General features: G+C 35.6%; 1 protein-coding gene and 2 pseudogenes across 1 annotated transcript; 2 read left to right on the forward strand and 1 right to left on the reverse strand.

The window, feature by feature from the left end:
• Positions 1-365: 365 nt before the first annotated feature.
• On the reverse strand, positions 366-22,394 carry LOC136039841 (putative ankyrin repeat protein RF_0381). The gene is made up of 2 exons (XM_065723757.1): positions 22,148-22,394; positions 366-2,901 (listed from the first exon to the last, which is right to left on the reverse strand). Exon 2 carries the CDS (start codon positions 2,639-2,641, stop codon positions 947-949), a length of 1,695 nt encoding a protein of 564 aa, XP_065579829.1. The 5' UTR covers positions 2,642-2,901; positions 22,148-22,394; the 3' UTR covers positions 366-946.
• LOC136039839 (cytochrome c oxidase subunit 1-like) lies at positions 17,400-18,266 on the forward strand (annotated as a pseudogene).
• On the forward strand, positions 18,186-19,587 carry LOC136040012 (cytochrome c oxidase subunit 2-like; annotated as a pseudogene).
• Positions 22,395-22,921: the final 527 nt, after the last annotated feature.

Below are 22,921 nucleotides of genomic sequence, written 5' to 3' on the forward strand. Positions count from 1 at the left end.
ATTATTAACCTATAAAAGTTCTCTGCAGTCACACCGGAGTGCAGTTGCTAGTACTTGTAGGTGCCGTCACAAGTAGCTCTAATCCAAAATTATTAAAGCCTCCAATAGTTCCTATCGAAAGCAGTTGCAATCAAATTGAAACTAATAGTAGTCTTAAGCAAACACAGTCACAGTAACATGGTGTCACTCTCGCAAGAGTAGGCAGTCTCAAAAAGTTGGAGTTTTCATTTATCGCAGTCGTAAGAACTCAGAGGTGTTACTTTTCGCAGCCAAAAGCAGTCGTAGTTCCATGTACTAATCCCACATCAGCAAGCATTGGCATTAAATAAACTTGCTGTCATGGTCAAAAGTACTCACAGGTTGTCACAGTTGAATCTCTTCATATTCATAAATATTTGCTGTCACATTCACAATTGGCTTCAGTAACGGTTATAAGGAGTCACAATCACAATTTCTCGTGGTCGTAGAATTTGCAGTAGTTAGTAGTACATACAGTATTATTATAGTAATGTTAGTAGAAGCAATAGCAAAAGTAGAAGCGAAAGTAACAAAAGTAAGACTAACAACATCATAAATTCTAACTCTAAACATAACTATATATATGTATATTATAGAATATATATATATGAGTATGACCAAAACTCCTAACACTAACTGACACTTTTTATATCGTGTAAAAACCAAAATGTTATGTGCGTTTTAGTGAAAACAAATAGATTTACAAAAAATCCATTTTTCAGTTTAATAAACAAAATATTACTCAGACTGTTGGCAATAAATCTTAATATATTTATAGCAGGAATATTACATTTTATTAGGCATTTCTATAATTTTTGTTCATATTATTATTTTCTTTATGTTTCTGTTGATTTTACGGTGCTCAATTCTTGAATTAATTATTGAGACTAGTTTAAAATAAAGTAATAACACTCGTTAATTGCTAAACTTAATTAAACATTGCTTCAGTAACTTCTTTTGATTTGTTTTTATCTGTTGATAAGTCAAATGGTTTCTTATTTGCATGGTTAGCACTTTCGATAAGCTGCTTAAGTGTTGTTCCATTATCGTTGATATTTTTGGCATAAGCTAGTAATATTTTAGCAATTTCATAATGTCTATGCCCTAGGGCTAGATGCAAACCAGAGTTTCCATCCTCATCCATGGATTTTAGAATATATTCTAGCTCTACATTAACTATGAAACTTTTTAACATGCTCTTAACAATTTCACAGTAGCCATGTTTAACCGCTAGAAGTAAAGCTGAAGAACTAACCACAGCTTCCCTCGCAATCAGTTTTTCCACGTTATTCACATTATTACTCCGCACCTCTCGCAACAGGTCTCTACTAGCTTCTAAGATATTTTTTATGTGTCCTTGTTGGGCATAATCAAGAGGTCTATTATCATGAATATCTTCAGCATCAATGCTTGCACCAGCCTTTAACAATGCTATCATAGCATTAAGATTTCCCTCCTTAACAGCTGCATGCAGTATTATCATACCTTCATCATTGCGGACATTCCTTATTATTTTCATATCAACTTGTGTTGAATACATACAATTAGTATGGTCAAATATTTCGTTAATCGAATTGAGTAAGTCATAAATATCTCGAGAAGCAAAATTAATTGGTGGATAATCAAATTTGTTCTTTCTATTAAAGATAGCACCGTGTTGTAACAAAAGTTTAACGATATCCCTGTAAGCATAATCAGCTGCATAATGCAGAAGCGTGTTTCCAAGATCATCCCGTACATTAATAATAGTTTCGATGTTGATTCTATAAGTTTGTTGTAGACATCTGATCTTGAAATAATTGATAGTACTTTCAGGATCGTCACTCTCTATACCAATAAATAATTCGTTGATTGAGCCTAGTAAATTTGAACATGAATTGTTAACAGAATCAAATGTTTTGTTCTCAATATGTTCAAACGGTGACTTTCCTTGTTTGTTTTTAATATTGAAATATGCACCGTGTTTCAATAAAAGCTCAACCGCTTCTATATTGTTGTTTTCAACAGCAAAATGGAGTGGCGTATAATGATTAGCATATAAAGCATTCGGATCTGCATTATTCTGTAAGAGAAGCTTTATAATATCAATCCTACTAGATGCAACAGCGTGATGTAAAGCTGTTTTATGATTTTTATCTCTAGTATTAACGTATACCGATGCCCCCTGTTTATTTATATATTCTTGCATTATTTGCTTACTTTTTCCATCGTTGATATTCAAAAACATGTTAACTGATTTTAATACTTGGTCCACAATATGATCATTTGAAAGTTCCTTGGGAGTATAACCTTCTTCGTTCTTAGCATTAAAAATAGCTCCATTTTCTAAAAGTAAGTGAACAATGTCAGTATTACCTTCTCTGGCTGCAATATGTATCGGCATATCACCTTCATTATTAGCTGCATTCATGAATTTGGGCTGGTAGTCTTTAAAAAAAAAATTAAATCGCTTTTCTGTCAAGTAATCATGGTTAGCTTTTAGGAAGAGGGTCAAGGCTTGTTTATCATTCATATTAGTAGCTAAGTGTAGCAATGAATTCGTTTGATTATCTTGCGCATTAAGCATAAACATTATTGGATTATCTACTGGATAGCCTTCTGTGTATGGCCCAAAGTCTCTCATTTTCAATTCTTTAGAACATAATAATAACCGATTAGTTGAAATTTTACTATTAAACAGTTGGTCTAATGTATTCAGTAGCTAAACAATTTTCTTTCCTTTTTCATTCAATAAATCTGTATGTCTTGATGTTAAGTCTTCAAGCGGTGTACTTCCATTCAAGTTAATTACATTATAGATAGCACCATGTTGCAACAATAGCTTGACAATTTCGACTTGTTGTAAGTCAGCAGCCCAATGTAATGGTGTATTTCCATTTCTATCTGAAAGATTAACATTTCCGTTCTTACGTGTAATAAATTTAATCGAATGTGTATGCTTTAAATGTAAACGAAGCGACTTTTCAAAATAGCGATTCAAATTAAATCCATCTGGATTTTTAAATAATTCAGCTTGATTCCTGAATGATTCAGGAATTTTTGCATTGCAATGTACTAACAAATATTTTATAGTATCCTCTACTTGTTATTATATTCTTTGGTGATTCTCTTTCATCATTTATTATCTTCATAGCGTAAAATAAAGGCGTTTTACCTGAATTATCTTCCAAATTAACATCAGCTCCATGGCTAATCAAATATTATATTATATTCAATCTACGTCTTTTGAATATCGCCATGAATAAAGGTGATTGACACCGCTTATTTCTAGCATTAATATTTTCTCCTCTGCCAATTAAATACTTAATAGTTTTTAGGTTAGCTCCAGAATCAATTGCAGCATGTAATGCAGTATTGCCATTTTCAAGTAATGCAGCAGTAATTGTATAGGTATCATAAAGATATTGTATAATATTAAAATTATTGCAAAGCAATGCTACATATAAATGTGTATTAACATTATCTTTGTCTTCACTTTAAAAATGTTTAAAGGTTTTTATATGACCTTTTCTAGCAGCAGCCGCTAGAATTTTTGTGTAATGACATGCTGTACCGTCTACAAAGTCAACTGAATAGTTGGTCTCTATACCTCTGTTATCGACTAAATATTTTGTAATCTTCAGTCTATCATCATCGCTTAGTTCTCCACTGAGGTTCACACGATCTAAGGGTGTAAAATAAAAAAACAAGTTTTTTTAACTGAAAGTAAGGAGCGACATTAAAACTTAAAACGAACAGAAATTACTCTGTATATGAAATGGGTTGTCCCCTCCGCAATTCCTCACTCTTTACGCTAAAGCTTTTAATTGTTTTAAAAAGTAGAATTGTGGCAACGAGTCAAACTTTACCATAAAGAGCGAGGGATTGCGCAGGGGACAACCCATTTCATATACAGAGTAATTTCTGTTCGTTTTAAGTTTTAATATTGCTCCTTATTTTCAGTTAAAAAACTATTTTTTTTATTAAATTTCTGAACGTTTTTGAATTAATGCATGTTTGATTTTGGCTCTCCGTACATAAATTATTGAAATGAAATTTGTATATTAGTTTTTTTTTGGCTAAATGGCTTTCTCTTAGTTTTGATCAGACGATTTTGAGAAATAAGGGGTGGGGAAGGAGGCCTAGCTGCCCTCCAATTTTTCGGTTACTTAAAAAGGTTACTAGAACCTTTAATTTTTAACGAACGTTCTTATTAGTACAAAATATGCGTAAATTAAGAATTAACTTACGTAACAAACTTTTATATTCTTATATTTTTATTATGTGTACGAGGGGGTTTGTACCCTCGTTATATCTCGCTCTTTACACTAAATCGTATATTTTGTCCTAATTCCTTAAGAATGACTCCTGAATCAAAAAGGCCGTAAAATAAATAGTTGAAATTACTAAAAATATTTTAGCATAAAGAGCGAGGTATTTATCTCCTCCTAAATACCTCGCTCTTTATGCTAAAGTATTTTTAGAATCCCTAATATGCGTAATAATCTCTGTTCGTTTTAAATTTCAATGCTATTCCTTACTTTCAATTGAAAAAACGTTTTCATGTTTATTTTTTCATTTTTTTTATAGTAATGCTAGAAAATCCTGCACCCATTTCATTGAATTTTTCTTCCCCCATGATATATTCCTCCAAGGAAATATCCTCTCACATAGCCCCCTCCTATCAACCCCACCCCCCAAACCAAAAAAATCCCCTGAAAACGTATGTACGCTTCCCAATAACCATTACTATATGTAAACACTGGTCAAAGTTGCAACTTGCAGCCACTCCCCCAGGGATTGTGGGGGAGTAAGTCATTCCCAAAGACATAGTTATTATGGTTTTTGACTATGTGGAACAAAATGGCTATCTCAAAATTTTAATCCGTTGACTTTTGGAAAAAAATGAGCTTGGGAGGGGGCCTAGGTGCCCTCCAATTTTTTGATCACTTAAAAGGGAACTAGAACTTTTCATTTCCGTAAGAATGAGCCCTCTTGCGACACTCTAGGACCACTTGGTCGATACGATGACCCCTGGAAAAAAAACAAACAAACAAATAAACACGCACCCGTGATTTGTCTTCTGGCAAGACAAATTTTGAAATTTTTGCTGTAGGGTTCTCTGATACGCCGAATGTGATGGTGTGGTTTTTATTAAGATTTTATGACTTTAAGGGATGTTTCCCCCTATTTTCCAAAATAAGGCAAATATTCTCAGGCTCGTAACTTTTGATGAAAAAGAATAAATTAATTGAAACTGATATATTTAGAATCAGCGTAAAAATTCGATTCTTTTGATGTATCTTTTAGCATCAAAACTCCGTTCTTTAGAGTTTAGTTTACTATTGAGCCTGGTCGCTCCTTACTACAGTTCGTTACCACGAACTGTTTGAAAATTGTTATCCGCTTCATTTATCAGATACCTTTTTTTTCTCTGGATCCTCTACAGCATTTAGGATAGCTTTAATCACTTCAAGCCGGCCATGCCAAAAAAAATAAGAAAGCAGCCTTGGAAGTCCTTTATTTAAACTTAGTTCAGAAGCTGGACTTGGATCTTGTAACAATAATTTCTCTTCTATCGGTCTAAGCTTGTGATCCTGGGCAGCATAGGCTGCGCTAACTTGTCCAATTACATATGACACTAATTTTTGTATGTTTAAGTTTTTGCTATAAGCACCTTTCAATAATAAATCGCAAGCAATTTCTCGTCCATTGTTTTCAATAGCATAATAGAGAGCAGTTTTATCATAAATATCATTTTTTTTACAAAAGTAACTAATTTTGTCGCTCTATATTCCTCTTTTTTGAAGGTTCCGTGCTCTAGAATATGCTCTTCCAAGATATCATTATGATAGGTTAATAAATACCCCACAATACTGCTTTGATTATATTGAACAGCATAATGTAAAGGTGTTTTCCGTTCCTTGTCATGCTGTGGCCACTCACCATGGCTTGAAATTAATGAAGCTTCAACAACGTTTAAAAAACCATCTTGAGTAGCAAAATTTATTAGTGGTTTTCCTGTCAGCAAAGTTAGAATTTCTCTTCTTAATGTAATTTCTATTTGCTTAATTATACTGTTAATAAAAATATGAGATGTATGAGGTAATATTTTGTTAATGATTTCCAGTATCCCACTAATATTATCGACTAATTCCCTAAGCATATCCCCCTCTTATCAAACCCTCCCCAACCAAAAAATTCTCCTGAAAACACATGTACTCTTCCCAATAACCATTACTATGTGTAAGCACTGGTCAAAGTTTGTAACTTGTAGCCCCTCCCACGGGGACTGGGTGAGTAAGTCGTCCCCAAAGACATAGTTATAAGGTTTTTCGACTACGCTGAATAAAATGGCTATCTCAAAAATTTTGATCCGTTGACTTTGGGAAAATAATTAGCGTGGGAGGGGGCCTACGTGCCCTCCAATTTTTTGGTCACTGAAAATGGGCACTAGAACTTTTCATTTCCGTTATAATGGGTGCTCTCCTAACATTCTAGGACAACTGGGTCGATACGATTACCCCTGCGGAAACAAAACAAATAAACACGCATCCGTGATCTTCCTTCTGTCAAAAATACAAAATTCCGTATTTTTGTATATAGGAGCTTGATTGAAATTCTACCGTAGGGTTCTCTGATATGCTGAATCTGACGGTGTAATTTTCGTTAAGATTCTATGTCTTATAGGGGGTGTTTCCCCCTATTTTCTCAAATAACGCAAATTTTCTAAGGCTACTAACTTTTGATGGGCAAGACTAAACTTGATTAAATTTATATATTTAAAATCAGCATTAAAATGCGATTCTTTTAATGTGGCTATTGGTACCGAAATTCTATTTTTTAGAGTTTTAGTAACTATTGAGCTGGGTCGCTCCTTACTACAGTTCGTTACCGCGAACTGTTTGAAAATTCCAAAATACAGAGAGTTGACAAATCAGAAAAGAATTTGTGCATGAAAAAGTCTGCATAAAAGTTAACCAAAGCTAAAAATGGTGGATTTTTCAATTGAACATATAATTATCTTCCACATTTCTATGATAACTCATTGTTCAGAACTCCCACAAACTTATCTTGAAACACAAGCCGTGATTAGATTCCTTGTGAATGTCGATGTTGGCAACACAATACAATAAATTTAGATGAAAAAAAAGAAAATAAAATTCTTATAACCTTTATAACCAATTATTTCCATAGGAGTCAATTTTCTTGCAATTTTTTTACTTATAAATGTAATCTGATAGTTACAACTAAAGCATTCACGATATCGAACTGTTTTTATTCCTATCATCCTAATCGCCTTTTCTAAAAGGAATTTCCATTGGACTTGTCAAACAAGAAGGGTACACTCCCTGTGGTTCCTTTTTAGTCGAATTTCAACTTTCTCATGCTTAGATTCTTTTTTTAATAACGCATGGGTCCAAAACTAAACAAAAAACTTGTTTTTTAAGTAATCCTTTAATTGTCAATAAGTACGAAATATAAGAACAATTACCACTTTCCATAACTGTAAAAGTCCAAAGCCTACGGTATCATTGGCACTTCAATGAAAAGTATATGTGTCTTGAACAGTCAAACAGTTCGTGGTAACTCCCGGGTAAGGAGTGACCCGGCTCAATAGTAAACGAAACTCTTAAAAACGGAATTTTGATGCTAAAATATACATCAAAAGAATTTGATTTTCATGCTGATTATAAATATATAAGTTTCATCAAATTTAGTCTTTGCCGTCAAAAGTTACGAGCCTGAGAAAATTTGGCTTATTTTGGAAAATAGGGAGAAACACCCCCTAAAGGTCATAGCATCTTAATGAAAATCATACCATCGCATTCGGCGAATTAGAGAACCCTATAGCAAAAATTTAAACTTCCTATCTACAAAAATGTGGAATTTCGTATTTTTTGCCAGAAGACAAATCACGGATGTGTGCTTATGTGTTTTTTTGTTTTTTTTTTTATTTCCCAGGGGTCATCGTATCGACCAATTGGTCCTAGAACTTCGTAAGAGGGGTCATTCTAACGGAAATGAAAAGTTCTAGTGCCCCTTTTAAGTGACCAAAAAAATTGGAGGGTACCTAGGCCCCCCTCCCACGCTCATTTTTTCCCAAAGTCAACGGATCTAAATTTTGAGATAGCCATTTTGTTCCGCATAGTCGAAAACCATTATTACTGTGTCTTTGGGAATGACTTACTCCCCCACAATCCCTGGGGGAGGGGCTGTAAGTTACAAACTTTGACCAGTGTTTACATACAGTAGTGGTTATTGGGAAGTTTGCAGACGTTTTCAGGGGGATTTTTTTGGTTTGGGGGGTGGGGTTGAGGGGAGGGGGCTATGGTGGAGGATCTTTTCTTGGAGGAATATGTCATGGGGGAAGAAAAATTCAATGAAAAGGGTGCAGGATTTTCTAGCTTTGCTATAAAAAAAAAAAAACAATGAAAAAATAAACACGAAAACTATTATCAATTGAAAATAAGGGGTAACATTGAAACTTCAAATGAACAGAGATTATTACGCATATGAGGGGCTCTAAAAATACTTTAGCATAAGGAGCGAGGAATTTAGAAGGAGATAAATACCTAGCTCTTTATGCTAAGAACTTTTAGTAATTACAACTATTTATTCTACGGCCTTTCGGATTCAGGGTTCATTCTTAAGGAATTGGGACAAAACTTAAGATTTAGTGTAACGAGTGAGGTATTAACGAGGGGACAAAGCCCCTCGTATACATAATAAAAATATAAGATTATAAAAGTTTGTTACGTAAGTTAATTCTTAAGTTACGTATATTTTTTACTAACAAAAACGTTCGTTAAGAATTAAAAGCTCTAGTTGCCTTTTTAAGCAACCGAAAAATTGGAGGGTAACTAGGCCCCTTTCCCCGCCCCTTATTTCTCAAAATTGTCTGCTCAAAACTAAGAGAAAGCCGTTTTTCCAACAAAAGAATTAATATACAAATTTAATTTTAATAATTTATGTGCGGAGAGCCAAAATCAAACATGCATTAATTCAAAAACATTCAGAAATTAAATTAAAAAAAAACTAGTTTTTTTTAACTGAAAGTAAGGAGCGACATTAAAACTTAAAACGAACAGAAATTACTTAGCGTAACAGAACTTATGCGTAAAGAGCGAGGGATTGCGGAGGGGACAACCCATTTCATATACGGAGTAATCTCTGTTCGTTTTAAGTTTTAATGTCGCTCCTTACTTTCAGTTTTAAAATTTAGTTTCTTTATTTAATTTTAGAAAGAACTAATAAAACCCCACTGAATATTTTATATATAAGAGAATTAAATGTAGAATACTCATCAGATCTGGTCGTCATTTTACGGTAAAGTTTACTTTCATTTTCAATCTTGTAATAACTGGAAAAGAAAATATTTGTAGTATGGTTTATTTTCACTGAAATGGCAAAGACGCCTTAGGGTATTGACTTTTACAGAAGAACATAGAAAAAAAAATACTTTTACAGTTCAAAATTTAGTTTTCAAGACATACAGTTTTTAGTTAAGCAAAGTGGCGCGGTCAGTTTTAGACTTTACAATCAAACAGTTCATGGTAACGAACAGCGACCCGGCTCAATAGTAAACGAAACCTGAAAAACGGAATTTCGATGCTAAAAGATATATCAAAAGAATTGGATTTTTATGCTGATTTTAAATATATAAGTTTCCTCAAATTTAGTCTTTGTCATCAAAAGTTACGAGCCTGAGAAAATTTGCCTCATTTTGGAAAATAGGAAAAAACACCCCCTAAAAGTTATAGGGTCTAAACGAAAATCACACCATCGCATTCAGCGTATCAGAAAACCCCTTAGAAATAATTTCAAGGTCCAATCTACAAAAATGTGGGATTTTGTATTTTTTGCAAGAAGACAAATCACGGATATGTGCTTATTTGTTTGTTGTTTTTTTTTTCCCAGGGGTCGTTGTATCGACCAAGTGGTCCTAGAGTGTTCCAAGAGGGCTGATTCTAACGGAAATTAAAAGTTCTAGTGCCCTTTTTAAGTGACCAAAAAATGGAGGGCACTTAGGCCCCCTGCCACGCTCATTTTTTTCCAAAGTCAACGGATCAAATTTTGAGATAGCCATTTTGTTCCGCATAGTCAAAAACCATAATAACTACGTCTTTGGGGATGACTTATCCCCCACAGTCCCTGGGGGAGGGGCTGCAAGTTACAAACTTTTACCAATGTTTACATACAGTATTAGTTACTGGGAAATGTGCCGACGTTATCAAGGGGATTCTTTTGGTTTGGGTGTGGGGTTCAGGGAAGGAGCTATATGGGAGGATCTTTCCTTGGAGGAATATTTCATGGGGGAAGAGAAATTCGATGAAAAGGGTGCAAGATTTTCTAGCATTTCTATTAAAAAAAATTAAAATATAAACATGAAAAAGCTTTTTCAATTGAAAGTTAGGAGAAGCATCAAAACTTATAACGAACAGAGATTATTACGCATATGAGGGGTTCTAAAAATACTTTAGCATAAAGAGCGAGGTATTTAGGAGGAGATAAATATTTCGCTCTTTATGCTAAATTATTTCTAGTAGTTTCAACTATTTATTCTATGGCCTTTCTGATTCAGGGGTCATTCTTAAATCATTGGGTCAAAATTTAAGATTTAGTGTGAAAAGCGAGGTATTAACGAGGGGACAAACCCTCTCACATATATAATCAAAAATATAAGAATATAAGAGTTTGTTACGTAAGTTAATTCTTAAGTTACGTGTATTTTTTACTAATAAAAACATTCGTTAAAAATTAAAAGTTCTAGTTGCCTTTTTAAGTAACCGAAAAATCGGAGGACAACTAGGCCTCCTTCCCCACCCCTTATTTATCAAAATCTTCTGATCAAAACTAAGAGAAAGCCATTTATCCAAAAAAAGAATTAATATACAAATTTCATTTTAATGATTTATGTACGGAGAGCCAAAATCAGACATGCATTAATTCAAATACTTTCAGAAATTAAATAAAAAAAAAACAAGTTTTTTGAAATGAAATTAAGGAGCGACGTTAAAACTTAAAACGAACAGAAATTACTCCGTATATGAAAGGGGCTTTTCCTCCTCGACACCCCGCTCCTTGCGCTTAAGTTTGATTCTTTGTCGCAACTCTAATTTTTAAAAGAATAAAAAACTTTAGCGTAAAGAGCGGGGTGTCGTCTGGTGATATATCTTCCAGGGTATCTATAGTCGTCTGGTGAAAGTGTAGACCATGAGCAATGGTCAATAGATATGTAAAACTTGTTTGTCCCATCGAGAAAATTTTGAACCGTCGTTATTAAGTATATTCGCGTCCCCCCTCCTCCCAAGCCCCCCGTGCGCTTACGTCGTTATGTGCCATTGTAGTTGTGTCCCTGTGTCCCACCTATGAATATAGATATATATATATATATATATATATATATATATATATATATATATATATATATATATATATATATATATATATATATATATATATATATATATATATATATATATATATATATATATATATATATACCTCATTATTCTAATGATGTGTCCCTGTGTCCCGGTCGCATTTATATTCCCTGTGTCCCGGTCGTCATTTGTGTCCCGGTGTCCCAGTTTGTAATTTCTCTTTGAGTGTCCCGGTCGTCATTTATATTCCCGGTGTCCCGGTCGTCATTTGTGTCCCGGTGTCCCGGTCTGTAATTTCTATTCGAACAATCCCTGTGTCCCGGTCGTCATTTATATATCCCGCCTATGCCCCTGGCGTCCCCGTTGTAGTTGTGTCCTTGTGTCCCGGTCGTCATTTATATTCCCTGTGTCCCGGTCGTGATTTGTGTCCGGGTGTCCCAGTCTGTAATTTCTCTTTGAGGTTCCCGGTCGTCACTTATATTCCCTCTGTCTCGGTCGTCATTTGTGTCCCGGTCTGTAATTTCTATTTGAGTGTTTTTTCTTTTTATTTTTTTTTTTATTTCTTCTTTATTTTTCAGCGTCACTATGAAGTACATATCGACAAACCTTTTTTTTTTAACTTAAATCTGGTAGGAATTGATGACCTTATCCAAGTCAAAATCCCAAACCCAATCATCATCGCTATCATTTTCAGTTTTGATATGTTTTGACTCTCGCTGTCCAGGTGGATTTTCATCTAACTGCGCGGTTTTGCGTTCTTTAGCCGCAAGCCTGTTTTCTTGCTGTTCTTGTGATTACCCGGCACGCTTTCTTTTCTTACTTTCTCTATCAGCTGCAAGCCTGTTTTCTTGCTGTTCTTGTGATTCCTCGGAACGCTTTCTTTTCTTACTTTCTCTATCAGCAGCAAGTTTTTTGGCATAAACTCTTTGAGCAGCTTCCTCGGCTGTTGCCATTGTAGGTTCTTCAGTCATTTTACAATTAAACATTTTTCCGTGAACAAATGTCTTAAATACCGTTAATGAGGTCACCGTCATAGCAAAAATGACGACAACTAATTTCATGACGTCAGTCGACACAGAAACATGACGTCACCTGACACACAGACAGACAGACAACTTATTTTATTATATATATATATATATTTATATATATATATATAAATATATATATATATATATATATATATATATATATATATATATGTATATATATATATATTCAGTTGGGACGGGGGTCAGTGGCGTGACTCTGTAAGCTTAGCCAGAGTCGACCCAGCTCTAAATGGGTACCTGGAGAAATCTGGGGAAGGTAAACAGGAAGGGTGTGTGAAAGCACAGGATGGCTGGCCCCCAACCCCCCATTGCACTTCCTGGCTGAAGGGCCAAGAAAGGGAGATCAGCACCACCGGTAGGGACTGTAAAGTCTAATGCCGTATCCTTTACCTTTTTATATATATATATATATATATATATATATATATATATATATATATATATATATATATATATATATATATATATATATGTGTGTGTCTGTGCATATATATATACATCGTTTGTGCATATAAATGGATTGTCCGGTTTACAGACTCTTGAAAATGCAACATATAATTGTCCATGGGAAAAACAATCCGTATTCAGATCTATACCTCATTATTCTAATGGTTGCCCTTGAGCTTTGTTGATGGTGATTGCTAATCGAACATTCCCTGTGCCTCGGTCGTCATTTATATATCCCCCTGTTCCCCCCGGCGTCCCCGTTGCAGTTGTGTCCCTGTGTCCCGGTCGTCATTTATATTCCCTATTTCCCAGTGTCCCGGTCGTCATTTGTGTCCCGGTCTGTAGTTTTGTCAGTCGACAAACATGACGTGAGTCGACAAACAACTTCATGATGGCATAATTCTCAATCCTTATAATGACTTCAGTCGACAAACATGCATGACATCAGTCAACACACAACACACAGACAACTTATTTTTTTTCCTAGCTGTTGGGGGTCGGGGTGGCGCTTCGCGCCACCCCAACACCTCAAGCCCCCCTCCCCGCACGCATAATTTGTTACGCGCTATTGTAGTTATGTCCCTGTGTCCCACCTGTGAATATAGATAGATATATATATGTTTTTAACTACGTAAAACTTGCGATTATACAACATTCTTCGCTGTCCCATTGTCTGTGCATATAAATAGATTGTCAGGTTTACCGACTCTTGAACATGAAACATATAATTGTCTATGGGAAAAACAATCTGTATTCAGATCTATGACTCATTATTGTAATGTCTGCCCTTGATTTTTGTTGATAGTGATTGGTAATCGAGCATTCCCTGTATCCCCGTCGTCATTTATATATCCTCCTGTGCCCCCCGGCATCCCCGTTGTAGTTGTGTCCCTGTGTCCCAGTTGTCATTTATATTCCCTGTGTCCCGGTGTCCCAGTCTGTAACTTCTCTTTGAGTATCCCGTTCGTCATTTATGTTCCCTGTGTTTCGGTGTCCCGGTCATCATTTGTGTCCTGGTGTCCCGGTCGTCATTTGTGTCCCGGTCGTCATTTGTGCCCCAGTGTCCCGGTCGTCATTTGTGTCCCGGTGTCCCGGTCTGCAATTTTTCTTTGAGTGTCCCGGTCGTCATTTATATTCCCTTTGACCCGGTCGTTGTTTGTGTCCTGGTGTCCCAGTCTGTAATTTCTCTTTGAGTGTCCCGGTCGTCATTTATATTCCCTTTGTCCCGGTGTCCTGTTCGTCATTTGTGTCCAGGTGTCCAGGTCTGTAATTTTGTCAGTCGACAAACATGACGTGAGTCGACAAACAACTTCATGACGGCATAATGCTCAATCCTTATAATGACATCAGTCAACACACAAACAAACAACTTGTTTTTATATAGATAGACTAGCTGTTGGGGCGGCGCTAGTTGGTGTTTAAATAATATTAAATTTTTTTAAACCCTCTTAAGAGGGTTTCTGAAATAACCTAGAGATATTGATTTATATTTATCCTGGAAGATTTGTTGCTCCAGGATAAATAAAATCATTATCTCATTTAATACAACCCTCTTAAGAGGGTTTAAAATTTAATATAGTCATAAGCTTATTTGTAGTATTCTTTGTCCTAACACTTTGTGTTAGGACAAAGAATACTACGGATAATTTTATATCTTATTAAATGTACCTGTAATAAAGTATTATTTTTGTATTTAATAAGATTATAATGACGTTCTGTATAGATAAATTCATTTCAAATTCCGGATTCAAAAATCTCTAAAATCGCTAAAAATCAGCTTAAAAGTTATATTTAGGAAATTTTGTGACTCTGTTTACGTGATTAATTCGGGGGGCCTTGATAAAGGCTGAAAAACTCTCTCTTTCAAGACCTTGCCTTTAACCCTGTAAAACTCAACCTTAATTTTTCTCCAAAATTATGAAGTGAATATTTTTTTTACATTTGGAGACCTAAATATCCCCAAGAGGGCTCGGGTACCCCTATTTTGATCCAATCAGATAATTGAAAAATAGATGATTTTTATAATAGGGTATGAAATAGGGGGTATGAAAATGTCAATCAATTGCGGCAGAAAATTGGTCTTTAGTACAGGTAAATTGTTGTCTACTGTTAGATTGAAATAAGGTTATTATATTGAGATTGGCCTCAGAGAAGAACTCCCCCCTCGTTACGCTTCAGCCTGAAGCGTAGCCTCGGCGGGGGGGTTCCTTCTCTCGGGGGGGTTGCCTGTTTTTTTCTTACATCCTTATGGTGTCTTCTCACTCCTGGCTAAGTTTGTGGCTTAGAATGGAAATAAATTCTTTAAGCTTTATTCCCATCATAATTGAAGAAAGAAAGGAAAGTAGATTAAAATATTTTGTAATTCAGTCAGTAGCATCAATCGTATTTTTAGCAAGTATTTTGAATCAATCATTCTCATTCTTAATTCCTTTTGCCCTACTGATTAAGATTTTTGTAGCCCCGTTTCATATGTGAATAGTAAGTATTTCTAGATCTATATCATGAAAGTTTTTATCCCTTTTAATAAATTTCCAGAAAATTGGACCCCTTCTCGGATTAGATATAATACAGTTTACAAATTCTTTTTTTATTCTCATCAGAGCATTGATTGGTGGATTAGGAGGAATTAATGAATCCAATCTTCGGCTGATTATGGCGTTTTCCTCCAATTAATAATCCATATAAATAGATTTTTCTTGATATTAATTTATTATATGACTTACTAGCTGTTGGGGTGGCGCTTCGCGCCGCCCCAACACCTAGTTGGTGGGGCGCTTCGCGCCCCCCAGGCCCCCCCGCGCGCGTAAGTCGTTACACGCCATATTAGTTACGCGCCAATGTAGTTGTGTCCCTGTGTCCTACCTGTGATATATATATATATATATATATATATATATATATATATATATATATATATATATATATATATATATATATATATATATATATATATATATATATATATATATATATATATATATATATATATATATATATATATATATATATATATATATGTTGCATATAAATAGATTGTCAAGTTTACTGACTCTTGAACATGCAACATATAATTGTCCATGGGAAAAAACAATCCGTATTCAGATCTATACCTCATTATTCTAATGATGTGTCCCTGTGTCCCGGTCGTCATTTATATTCCCTGTGTCCCGGTCGTCATTTATGTCCCGGTGTCCCAGTTTGTAATTTCTCTTTGAGTGTCCCGGTTGTCATTTATATTCCCTGTGTCCCGGTGTCCTGGTCGTCATTTCTGTCCCGGTGTCCATGTCTGTAATTTCTAATCGAACAATCCCTGTGTCCCGGTCGTCATTTATATATCCCGCCTGTGCCCCCGGCGTCCCCGTTGTAGTTGTGTCCCTGTGTCCCGGTCGTCATTTATATTCCCTGTGTTCCGGTCGTGATTTGTGTCCGGGTGTCCCAGTCTGTAATTTCTCTTTGAGGTTCCCGGTCGACATTTATATTCCCTGTGTCCCGGTCGTCAGTTGTGTCCCGGTGTCCCGGTATGTAATTTCATCAGTTGACAAACATGACGTCAGTCGACAAACAACTTCATGACGCACACAGCTCAATCCTTATAATGACTTCAGTCGAAAAACATGACTTCAGTCGACACACAAACATGACGCCACTCTACACACATACACACAGACAACTTTTTTTATATATATAGATTTAGTTATCCTTTATATTGTAGTAGTTTTACTGCAACAAAAGGGAACGTACTCTCTCGCCCAAATTAATAATAATGCCATATTGATTTATAAGGCTTCGATTTCCTTTAATCTTCTTTCTTTAGCCGGGCTACCCCCCTTCTTGGGATTTTTTATTAAGTGAATATCTCTAGAAATGAATATTTTACCCCCTCTCTTCGTATTAACCCTCGTTACATCCCCCTGTCTTTCAGTCTACTTTTATTTTAAGATTGCTATAAGCTCGCTGTTGTTTCCCTCAGAAATAAAGTCTAAGCGAATAGAGAATCTAGCTGTTCTTTCGATAGGGTTCAACATTTTTCTTCCTTTATTCTTTTTCTAAAGCTTTAAGTTAATTAAACTTTCAGCCTTCAAAGCTGGAAATAAGAGGTTCTTAAGCTTTAACAACTTACTACTGCAGATGAGGGTATTATCTACATAATTACAGTATCAACGTAATCATTTTTATCAGGCACCTCATCTCTTCTTGTTATATATGAAAACTAAATTTCTCCTTAAGAATCAAAATCTTACGTGCACTGAACACTTATATACAAAGTTACCGTCATCTATAGTGAAGTAATTTTAATTGTTTAGGCTCGGGTTGGAAACAACTCAAGATTTGTAATCTTACATTTTTTTTTAAACTACTGAGCCGCGATTACTCCTTAACTAAATTTACAATTTAGCACCTATAATCGGCCACTCTACTTATGGAACGTTGATTTTATTCTACAAATCACAAGGATATTGGAACTTTATACTTTATTTTTGGAGCTTGAGCAGGCATAGTGGGGAATTTTTTAAGAATGCTTATCCGAGCAGAGCTGGGTCAACCAGGTTCTCTAATTGGTGATGAACATGTTTATAATGCTATTGTAACAGCTCATGCATTTATCATAATTTTTTTCATGGTTATACCAATCTTGATTGGGGGATTTGGTAATTGACTAGAACCCATTATGCTAGGAGCCCCAGATGTAGCGTTCCCTCGATTAAACAATTTAAGATTTTGAATACTTCCACCGTCCTTGACTCTTCTCTTAGCCAGATCTATGGTTGAAAGAGGTGCAGGAACTGGATGGACAGTATACCCTCCTCTCTCCTCGGCCATTGCCCATGCTGGTCCTTCTGTGGATTTAGCTATTTTTTCGCTTCATTTAGCTGGTGTTTCTTCCATTTTAGGAGCTGTGAATTTCATTATAACTATCATTAATATGCGACCTCAATCAATATACATTGACCGTATACCTCTTTTCGTTTGGGCAGTAGGGATTACGGCCGTTCTTCTTCTCCTTTCTCTTCCAGTCCTAGCAGGAGCTATTGCTATATTATTAACTGACCGTAACTTAAATACTTCTTTCTTTGATCCCGCGGGTGGTGGTGACCTCGTTCCTTACAAACATTTATTTTGATTTTTTGGACATCCTGAAGTGTATATTTTAATTTTACCTGGATTCGGGATAGTGTCCCATATTATTAGCCAAGAAAGAGGTAAGAAGGAAGCATTTGGTACATTGGGTATAATCTATGCTATGCTTGCTATTGGTATCCTCGGGTTTGTTGTTTGGGCCCACCATATATTCACTGTCGGAATGGATGTGGATACTCGAGCATATTTCACTGCTGCAACTATAATTATTGCAATTCCCACCGGAATTAAGATTTCTGATGAATCGGAACCATGCACGGGACACGACTTACTATAACTCCTTCTATATTATGGGCCTTAGGATTCGTATTTTTATTTACTGTAGGGGGGCTTACAGGGGTTGTTCTTTCGAACTCCTGTATTGATATTGTTCTCCATGATACTTATTATGTAGTCGCCCATTTCCATTATGTCTTACCAATTGGTGCTGTGTTTGCTAATATAGGAGGGTTTGTACATTTATTCCCTTTAATAACTGGATTAAAAATGAATCAGTCTCTTCTTAAGGTGCATTTCTTTATCATGTTCTTAAGAGTGAACTTGACCTTTTTCCTTCAACATTTCCTAGGTCTTGCCGGAATGCCACGTCGTTACGCTGATTACCCCGACTCGTACGCTTCATGAAATGTGATTTTTTCACTAGGAAGAATTATATCTATAGTTGCTACACTAATATTTATTTTTTGCATCTGAGAGGCTATGATTGCTAAGCGAATTAATGTCTTTTCTCTTAATTTAAGATCAAGTGTGGAATGAAATCACCCTCATCCGCCTGCTGATCACTCCTATGAAGAAATTACTATAATCTCTACATTTTAAAGTGGCAGAAACATATATGCGTTGGATTTAAGCTCCAAAGATGGGTAATCCCTTTAAAAGTGTCTCAATGATTCCAGTTAGGCTTACAAAATGGGAATTCACCTTTCATAGAACAACTCATTTTTTTTCATGACCATGCCCTACTGGTGGTAATTTTAGTTACTTCCCATGTTGGGTTTTTCATAGTCGCGCTATTTTCCAATAAATTTCTCCATCGTTATCTACTTGATGATCAAGCAATTGAAACGGTTTGAACTGTTATCCGTGCTATTATTTTAGTAGCTATTGCCCTTCCTTCTATTCGACTTCTTTATTTAATTGATGAAATTCATAATCCTGCTCTAACTATTAAGGTAACAGGACATCAGTGGTATTGATCCTATGAATACTCTGATTTCGATGATATCCAATTTGATTCATACATGATCCCTTCGAATGAGCTTTCTTCCGGTATATATCATCTTCTAGACGTAGACAATCGTATACCAGTGCCCTACAATCAAGCTATCCGTCTGATGATTACTTCAGACGACGTTCTTCATTCATGGGCCGTACCATCCTTAGATATTAAGATAGATGCAGTCCCGGGTCGACTTAACCAATCCAAACTTCTAGTAAATATACCCGGAGTGTTTTACGGACAATGCTCCGAAATTTGTGGATCTGGACATAGTTTTATACCTATTGTGATTGAAGCTGTCGGAGAAAGATACTTTTTAAAGTGACTTGAGTTGCAAATTTCATAGGGTGGCTGAAAGTCAAGCGGTAGCCTCTTAAGCTCTCTTATGGTAATTACCCCCTATGGTGTAGAGACTTAGTTTATTAATAAATATAAGGTTGTCAACTTTAAGAAGCCAATGGCAGTCTCTTATCCCTCAAATAATACCGCTCCCTTGACTTATAGTCTTTATTGTAACTATAGTTCTCCTATGAGCTATTATAGCCTTAGTTTTTTTCTTCTATCAACCTCATTCGGTTTCTTCTTCTGAGAACTTCACCGATCAAACTATTTACTTGAATTGAAAATGATAACAAACCTCTTTTCAGTATTTGATCCCGCTTCATCTTTTTTATCTAAATGATTGAGATTACTAACTCCATTTCTATTTATAGTGATATCTTTCTGGTTGATTCCCTCACGACCTCAATTTTTAACTAAGAGAGTTTTAATAGGCTTGAATCGGGAAATATCCCTCCTTATAGGCCCGACTAGATTAGGTGCTAATATCATAGTAATCGCTCTTTTCTTGTTTATTTTATTTAACAATTTTATTGGCTTGTTCCCGTACGTTTTTACTGCTACTAGGCATTTGGCGGTCACTTTAAAACTTGCAGCCCCTCTCTGAGTTTCTTTCATCATGTATACTTGGGTTAAGGAAACTACAAATGCTTTAGCCCACCTTGTACCTTTAGGGACACTGGCTCTTTTAATACCTTTCATGGTAGTGATCTAGATTATTAGAAATATAATCCGGCCTGTCACGCTCTCTGTCCGACTTGCGGCTAATATGATTGCCGGCCATCTCCTATTAACTCTTTTAGGGGGTCAAGGTACTCTAGAGAATACCTATGTTACCTTAACTGTTATCTTTTCACAAATTGTCTTATTGATATTAGAATTCTCTGTGGCTGTTATTCAATCTTATGTTTTTATGACTTAATAACTCTCTACGCAAGAGAATAATGAATCAATTAAATCATCCTTATCATCTAGCTAATGTTAGACCTTGACCCTTAGCTACGGGTATGGGAGCTTTTGCAATGACTTAAGGACTTGTTAAATGGTTTCATTCTTTCGACAGAGTCCTATTCTTTACAGGGTTGTTTACAATCATGTGTTTTTCATATCAATGATGATGAGATGTCTCATGAGAGGCTACTTTCCAAGGAATACATTCAACAAAAGTTGGATTTGGAGTACGATGGGGAATAATTTTATATATTATTTCTGAAGTTTTCTTTTTTGTATCTTTCTATTGAGCATTTTTTTCAGAGAAGATTATCGCCAAATATTGAAGTTCGGGCCCTCTGGCCCCCAATTGGAGTAGAAAGATTTAACCCATTTCAAGTGCCCCTACTTAATACAAGTATTCTCCTGGCCTCAGGAGTTACAGTGACCTGGGCTCACCATGCCCTAATAGAAAATAATTTTGATCAATGTCTCCAGGGACTTCTAATTACTATATTACTAGGATTATATTTTTCGTTTCTCCAAGGGTTGGAATACATAGAAGCCTCTTTCACTAGTGCAGATAGAATCTACGGATCTACATTCTTTTTAGCAACGGGGTTTTATGGCTTACATGTACTCATTGGCCTGTTTTTATCATAATTTGTATTTTACGTCATGCTAAGTGTTACTTCTTCCCCCAATATAATTTTCGGTGCGAGACTGCAGCTTGGTACTGGCACTTTGTTGACGTTGTATGATTATTTCTTTATCTTTCTATCTACTGATGAGGAGAATAAATCTTTCTAGTATAAATATTATACTTGATTTCCAATCAAGAGATCCTTATAGGGAGAGATAATTATTTTGATATGACTGAGAATTTTTGTGCTTGTTTCTATTATACTAACCCTAGGGGTGTTTGTTAATAAGAAAGTCTCCCTGGATCGTAAGAAAAGTTCACCATTTGAATGCTGATTTGATTCTTTAAATTCTTCTCGCACACCCTTTTCTATTCGGTTTTTTGTTATTACTCTAATTTTTCTTATTTTTGATGTAGAGATTACCCTGCTCCTACCTATGGTGTTTCTGAATATATCCTACCCGACTACCCATTTAGTTATCTTCTTTTCTCTAATCCTTGTTGCAAGAGTCTTCTATGAGTGAAAGGAAGGTGTCCTTAGATGAATTAAATAACTGTTAATTGTTTACTGGTTTGTTAGGAGAATAGTTTAAATAGAACATTGAGTTTGCATCTTAAAAGAGGGATATCCCTTCTCTCAGAGTGAGAATTGATGTATCAAACCCAGTTTCAACCTGAACTTAGGCCTTTTGGCCCCCACTCTTTAACAGAAGCTAATGAATAGCGCTTCAAGGTTAATGAAGAGGAAGGGATGACGCCTGTTAAGAGGTGGGAAGAAGGATGAGAGCTGCTAACTCTTCAACCGGGTAGTTAAATTCTACTCACTGTCTATTTATGTAGTATATTTAATACAATACATTTTAAATGCATAGATGGACAAATGTCCTTTAAATATTTCCTGGAATTATCCACCCCAACATTTTCAGTGTTGTGCTCTTATTAAGCTATAGAAATATATAAATAATGTAAATGACAAAGAGGCTAAGATAAGTACCTTATAAGGAGAAGAGGTTAGGAATGAGAATAGAGATGAGCCCCATGAATTGTTCTGACAGATTAGAGAAGGCCCTGCTTCTTCTACCCAACCACAATCACCTTCGTGGTAAAGGAACTCTCCCTTGACTAAGGGTATAAGACCTCTCCGACCTATAATAAAAGGTAAAAATAATATTCTGCCTAAATAATGTTTCATGTTTAAACTGAGTGATTTGATAAAGTGGGTAAGATTACCCCCGTTCTGATGAGTGAGAGAAGAAGAATCTTCTCAAATGAACCTTAAATGATTCTTGTGTCCCCCAGGAAACATCAGTAGAAGATGTATCCCCCTAAAACTGCCCCTCAGTAGAGAACAAAAAGAGGAGCTAAGTAATCGCCCTCTTCGTCCTTATATTGACAACTTAGATTATATCCGAGATCCGAGAGGAGTAAGTTCTTGTTAGGAGACATGAGAGTAATATAAGAATGCTGCGAATTAGTATACCCAGGTCCTCTGAGGATTCAATGATTAGATCCTTTGAAAAAAAAAACTGACAAAAAGGGGAATCCCATTAATCTTAAAGAACACACCAGCATAATATAGCTAGTATAGGGTAGTATTTTAGATACTCACGGTAGTCATGCAGAGAAAGGTAATTGGGCTCTTTTAGTGAAGGAACAAAGGGTGAAAAAGAGCATAATGGATAACGAGAAATATCTTAAAAATATGTAATCCCAGCTCCTAGAGTAAAATATTAGCCCCAGTGACCATAAAATGAGTACATCCCCCACT

Source organism: Artemia franciscana, chromosome 20, assembly GCF_032884065.1.
Source record: "Artemia franciscana chromosome 20, ASM3288406v1, whole genome shotgun sequence".
NCBI lineage: Eukaryota > Metazoa > Arthropoda > Branchiopoda > Anostraca > Artemiidae > Artemia > Artemia franciscana.

Bases quoted from the DNA above. Each gene is read 5' to 3' on its own strand.
- LOC136039841 (XM_065723757.1), bottom strand. From the start codon at position 2,641: ATGAGAGACTTTGGGCCATACACAGAAGGCTATCCAGTAGATAATCCA.